Source organism: Oncorhynchus mykiss, chromosome 16, assembly GCF_013265735.2.
Source record: "Oncorhynchus mykiss isolate Arlee chromosome 16, USDA_OmykA_1.1, whole genome shotgun sequence".
NCBI classification, from domain to species: Eukaryota; Metazoa; Chordata; class Actinopteri; order Salmoniformes; family Salmonidae; genus Oncorhynchus; species Oncorhynchus mykiss.
Window position 1 is genome coordinate 39,936,473 of NC_048580.1, and position 6,556 is coordinate 39,943,028.

At 45.8% G+C, this 6,556-nt stretch overlaps 1 protein-coding gene across 23 annotated transcripts in view; it reads left to right on the forward strand.

Moving 5' to 3' along the window:
- Nucleotides 1-6,556, forward strand: part of huwe1 (HECT, UBA and WWE domain containing E3 ubiquitin protein ligase 1) — a 76,634-nt gene extending 70,078 nt beyond the window's left edge. For all 23 annotated transcript variants that reach the window (XM_036946835.1, XM_036946856.1, XM_036946848.1 and 20 more), the window contains 10 exons: nucleotides 478-627; nucleotides 895-1,140; nucleotides 1,412-1,529; nucleotides 1,772-1,912; nucleotides 2,098-2,385; nucleotides 2,645-2,750; nucleotides 3,346-3,463; nucleotides 3,804-3,985; nucleotides 4,531-4,721; nucleotides 5,675-6,556. In XM_036946835.1, the coding sequence (XP_036802730.1) occupies nucleotides 478-627; nucleotides 895-1,140; nucleotides 1,412-1,529; nucleotides 1,772-1,912; nucleotides 2,098-2,385; nucleotides 2,645-2,750; nucleotides 3,346-3,463; nucleotides 3,804-3,985; nucleotides 4,531-4,721; nucleotides 5,675-5,777 (1,643 nt within the window). In that variant the 3' untranslated portion in view covers nucleotides 5,778-6,556. The remainder of the gene's footprint in view (nucleotides 1-477; nucleotides 628-894; nucleotides 1,141-1,411; nucleotides 1,530-1,771; nucleotides 1,913-2,097; nucleotides 2,386-2,644; nucleotides 2,751-3,345; nucleotides 3,464-3,803; nucleotides 3,986-4,530; nucleotides 4,722-5,674) is intronic.

Genomic DNA, 6,556 nt, shown 5'->3' on the forward strand with positions numbered 1-6,556 from the left:
CTTTCGTCTTTCTATGGTGATGTCACCATGCGGTTAATTGGCCAATAACAAAAAGTTCTAGACCTTTCTGCCAATAACAGCTGGTTTTCCCCTCCCGCTCAGACCATTCCCAGACAGTCCTAGCGAAATTATTGCTTGACAAAGTTCTTATGCTAAAAAACTATTTTTGCCCATTTGAATGGAAACGTATTACAGTAAGGTACTTAATGTCGATATAAGATGGCTGCATTGGGCCATTAACCACAACACACAGTGGGTGCGTTCCAAGACGTCTTCAATTGCAGTCACACTGCACAGATTATTACATCTCATAACACCTGAAGATGTTAACGTCTCAGGACCCATGTTCATATGATAAAAAAAATAGGACCTGGAATGCAGCCAGAGCCAATCGAACTATAAGGTAAATACCATGGGTATAATTTGACATGGTTCTGTTAGTCTAACGTGTGCTTTGTATTTCCTTCTCTTATGCAGATGAAGAAGGCAACGGCCAATCCGAGACAGAGGAGCGTCTCCCAGACCTCCCCCTGCTAAGCGAGCAGCTTCTGTTAGACGAACTGTGGGACATGCTCGGGGAGTGCCTGAAGGAACTGGAGGAGTCACATGATCAGCACGCCGTTCTGGGTATGTGTTAACCGTAGTAAACCTCAAACTGTTTTACTACACCTTCCTGGGTGCTATATGTTCCTCTCCCTGAACCAATGTGCTTAAAGTATAAGAAGTAGTGGTATTGATTGTACATTCAGGCAATGAAACATTGGAACTGGGTTTTGTTAATAGCCACAAAATGGTAAAAATAAGACTTTTAAAAATGAAAATGAGTGTTATTGGACGAGTTTGGGTACTTGAATTCAGCAGTCTACTCACCCTCTTTCTCTCTCTCTCCCTCAGTTCTTCAGCCGGCAGTGGAGGCCTTCTTCCTGGTCCACGCCACAGAGAGGGAGAGCAAGCCCCCCGTCAGGGACACCAGGGAGAGCCAATTGTCCCACATCAAAGATGAGCCTCCCCCCCTGTCCCCAGCGCCCCTCACCCCCGCCACCCCTTCTTCTCTGGATCCCTTCTTCTCCAGGGAACCCTCCTCCATGCACATTTCCTCCAACCTGCCTCCCGACACACAGAAGTTCCTCCGCTTTGCCGGTGAGTTTTGGGACTGTAGAGCAGTGATGGGAGGGTATAGCAGGGGGTGACTCATGTATTTCCCTTGCATCCGCTCTCCTTCCCGGACTCTCAAAACATCAAAGGAAAGCAGATATTTTCCTTCAGTGATTTCCTTGGTGACGAGGAGAGGAGACGTGAGGAATCAAGGAAAATGTTGAGATTCAGCCTGAATCATTCAAGACCTAAAATGCGGCTGACATGTTTCTTTCTCTCTCCCTTTGTCTCCCTCCCTCCTTCATTGCCTCTACAGAGACTCACCGCACCGTGCTTAACCAGATTCTGCGTCAGTCCACCACCCACCTGGCCGACGGACCCTTCGCTGTGCTGGTCGACTACATCCGTATCCTCGACTTTGACGTCAAGCGGAAGTAAGGAAGGCTTCTTTAGTGTTAATTAGGCACCTAATGGAAGACAATAGAATGAAACCGGGAGGGACATCCTGGACTTGTCCAATAAACAAGCTCTAATTTTGTATTCCAATACAGTTGCTTGCCCTAATGAACACAACCCTGATCGCTCCAGGTCGAACACTGGTCCTTTAGGAGGAACGTGTCTCTCTCATGATAACATTGTAGGTTCTTTCTTTACTAATTTCACTCCCTCCCTCCAGATACTTCCGTCAGGAGCTGGAGCGTCTGGACGAGGGTCTGAGGAAGGAGGACATGGCTGTCCACGTCAGGAGGGACCACGTCTTTGAAGACTCTTACAGAGAGTTGCACCGCAAGAGCCCCGAGGACATGAAGAACAGACTGTAAGGAACGGGGGACTCTTATTTCCTCTGTCTCTTATGGTTTCTGTCTTTCTCTCCATCTGTCTTTTTTTCATGTCCCTCTCTTTCTCTCTCTCTCTCTCTCTCTCTCTGTTCTCTGCCTGTTTCTCCACATGACAGAATGACAGTCAAGTGTACTGACCTACATTCCCCCCCCCACCTCCCAGGTACATAGTGTTTGAAGGGGAGGAGGGTCAGGATGCCGGAGGTCTGCTGAGAGAGTGGTACATGATCATCTCCAGGGAGATGTTTAACGCCATGTACGCCCTGTTCCGCACCTCGCCGGGCGACAGGGTCACCTACACCATTAACCCCTCGTCCCACTGCAACCCAAACCACCTCAGCTACTTCAAGTTCGTAGGTCGCGTGGTGGCCAAGGCCGTCTACGACAACCGACTACTGGAGTGCTACTTCACACGCAGCTTCTACAAGCACATCCTGGGCAAGAGTGTCAGGTAGGGGGGCTGTGGACACACACACTACTTCACACGCGGTTCTTGCGCCTTACCTCTCGGCTGCAGATACAATGACATGTACTCAGTATAACCCTTCATCTGTGAACTGTTGTTCAGTTCAATACTACTTTTTATTTTGTCCCACTAAGGGAAACGGTGTTCAGATCATTGAGATGTACTTGTCGTAGCAAGAGATGTTTTGTTAATTTGTGGAGTGTTTCAGTAGTTGATTTAGCTGCCGGTGTTATGTTGTTCTCAGGTACACAGACATGGAGAGTGAGGACTACCCATTCTTCCAGGGCCTTGTCTACCTGCTGGAGAATGATGTCTCCACTCTGGGCTATGAGCTGACGTTTAGCACTGAGGTACGTTCGTGTGTGTCGGTGTGTGTGCGCTCGTCTCTTTTATACTAAAGGGACATTTCCAGAAGCTCAACTTCACATTCATCATGTCCGGCACTAACCCGACCCAACGCATGTGAAAATTGGGCTTTTCTATGTTTTGTGTTAAAAGGTTTTCCCAATGGCATCATCTGGTGTGCATCATGTGATTTCAACCAATTACGAGTAAGCATTGCCAACTAATTGGATGAAATCACAAGATGCCATTGGAAAAAAGTTTTTTTTTTTAAATACAAAACATAGAAACGCGCCATTTTCACATGCGTTGGGTCGGGGTAGTGCCGGACATGATGAATGTGAAGTTGAACATCTGGAAATGTCCCTTTATCAAAACTCAAAACTGCTAATTATGCGACTGAGTGCCTCAAGATAGGCAAGTCTCAGATGTTTAATAACTTAACAGATGCCAGTCATGACTAAGAATTACCTTTTTTTTTTAAATATTTTCGCTTTGCCAGTGAACCCCTCATAGATTCTATTTAATTCTGTGGCGGCTCTGCTGAACTCTCTCCATCCTCTCTCGCTCTCTCCTTCCCTCCCCCTTTCTTCCCCCCTCCAGGTCCAGGAGTTTGGTGTGTGTGAGGTGCGGGACCTGAAGCCTAACGGAGGCAACATCATTGTCACCGAGGAGAACAAAAAGGAGTATGTCCACCTAGTCTGTCAGATGAAGATGACTGGTGAGAACCCGAGACAACACCAACACATAGAAACCTGACACATTTATCAATCTAATGTACTTTCGAAGGCCCTTTTTACATCAGGAGTCATCACAAAGTGCTTTACAGATACCCAGCATTTAAAAGTACATTTGTGAACATCCAGTCAAGCACCCAAATTAGTAATATACATATTTTATACATGGTATACATTTATTAGAGTTAACCTTGTAAAATAGGCCCATATGTTGTCAAATGTTGCACGGCTGAAAGTCTTGTAGTGAAGTACTACTTGTGTAAAATGGTAGCTTTGTAAGTGTGTTAGTCTACACGGTCACTCCCTCTCTTCCTCCTCCTGCAGGTGCGATCCGTAAGCAGCTGTCAGCCTATCTGGAGGGTTTCTACGAGATCATCCCCAAGAGGCTGATCTCCATCTTCACAGAGCAGGAGCTGGAGCTGCTCATATCTGGCCTGCCCACTATAGATATAGACGACCTCAAGGCCAACACCGAGTACCACAAGTACCAGTCCAGCTCCATACAGGTAGAGACACACACCGAGTACCACAAGTACCAGTCCAGCTCCATACAGGTCGAGACACACACACACAGAGTACCACATGTACCAGTCCAGCTCCATACAGGTAGAGACACACACCAAGTACCAGTCCAGCTCCATACAGGTCGAGACACACACCGAGTACCACAAGTACCAGTCCAGCTCCATACAGGTAGAGACACACACCGAGTACCAGTCCAGCTCCATACAGGTAGAGACACACACCGAGTACCACAAGTACCAGTCCAGCTCCATACAGAGACATATAGACACAAGGGTCGTATTCATAAGAGCAAAATGTAGTATAATTTAGCCACAGAAAACGCAATCTTATTGGACAAGTTCCAGGTAGTCCCTCCCTTTTGCAGTCTGTTTTTTGTAGTTTAGTGCCTGGTAAATACAACCCAGTACCAATGATGTCACACATACCAGATGGGTCTATTGGTTGTATTATATACTATGCATTAATATTGGTTGTGTGCTACTGGTCTGTGTAGTGTAGGTCTGACCCTGACCGTTTCTCACCTCAGATCCAGTGGTTCTGGCGGGCCCTGCGTTCCTTCGACCAGGCGGACAGAGCCAAGTTCCTGCAGTTCGTGACGGGCACGTCCAAGGTTCCTCTGCAGGGCTTCGCCGCGCTGGAGGGCATGAACGGAATACAGAAGTTCCAGATCCACCGCGATGACCGCTCCACCGACCGCCTACCGTCAGCTCACACCTGGTAAAGTAATATACACCCACACAGCTCACACCTGGTAAAGAAATGTACACCCACACAGCTCACACCTGGTAAAGAAATGTACACCCACACAGCTCACACCTGGTAAAGAAATGTACACCCACACAGCTCACACCTGGTAAAGAAATATACACCCACATAGCTCTCACCTGGTAAAGAAATGTACACCCACACAGCTCACACCTGGTAAAGAAATGTACACTCACACAACTCACACCTGGTAAAGAAATGTACACCCACACAGCTCACACCTGGTAAAGAAATGTACACCCACACAGCTCACACCTGGTAAAGAAATGTACACCCACACAGCTCACACCTGGTAAAGAAATATACACCCACATAGCTCTCACCTGGTAAAGAAATGTACACCCACACAGCTCACACCTGGTAAAGAAATGTACACTCACACAACTCACACCTGGTAAAGAAATGTACACCCACACAGCTCACACCTGGTAAAGAAATTTACACCCACACAGCTCACACCTGGTAAAGAAAAATACACCCACACAGCTCACACCTGGTAAAGAAATATACACCCACACAGCTCACACCTGGTAAAGAAATATACACTCACACCTGGTAAAGAAATATACACCCACACAGCCCACACCTGGTAAAGAAATATACACTCACACCTGGTAAAGAAATATACACCCACACAGCCCACACCTGGTAAAGAAATATACACCCACACAGCTCACACCTGGTAAATAACACAAGTGTACACACAACATCAAAAAGTCCTTAGTCTAGGCTTCATGTCCTCAAAATGGGAAGTAAGGAAGTGCTCTTATGTTATCTTCCCCTGATGTTTTGAGGGGAAGATACACTGGAGATTCACCCTATGCATTCATGTATTGAGTGAAAATATCCAATCTATTGTTGGTTGTCGTTGATTCCTGCCTAACCTCTCCTTCTCTCCTATATAGCTTTAACCAGCTGGACCTCCCAGCCTACGAGAGCTACGAGAAACTGAGACACATGCTGCTGCTGGCCATTCAGGAATGCTCAGAGGGATTCGGACTGGCTTAGACCTACCCACACTGAGACTCTTAACATATACACACGATTTATCTTGCCTACTCTGAAAGATTGAAACTGATGACACACAGACGCACCATCATTGACATTACTGGGTGACTTGTTGGGAAAATGGCCTCTAGACATACAACTGGTTCCTAATCCATATAAAGAAAGACTGACCAGCAGCGTGGTATGATGGACTGACTATTACTTACTACACACAGAGCTTCATGTCAATAGACACACAGACCTGTACCTGGTATGTGTGAATCTCCCTCCCCTCCCACATTAAAATGGCAGAAACCTGAGAGGGAGTGAATTCAGAGGATAAAAACATGGACTAATATAAAATACATTTTCTCTGTTTAGTTTGATTTCTCTGTACAAAAGGTTTGGGAGTTTATGTTTAATCTTTTTTGTTCTTCTCTGGCTGTGTAAAAAGGAGAAGGTTGTTTGTGTGTCTGAACAGGATGGTTATAAAACCTTTGGGGGAAAATGTTGGTTGTTTCTTGTTTGCGAATTTTTGACCTCATAAGCCTTGAAGATGGGGGAAAATGTTTTTATGGGGAAAGAAGGAGAAAAAAAGAAGTTTTGAAGAAATGCACTTTTCAAAGTTGTGGCATTTTTATGGAAGGATGGTCCAAAAAAAATGAAGAGAACAAGTGAAGAAAGCAGATGATAAAGAAATTAACCACAAAATCTAGAGTATTTTTGGCTATTAAATCGCTGACCCAGCCTTGAGCCTTTGAATCAGTGAAATAACTACATGAATAAATGCATAAAATTGA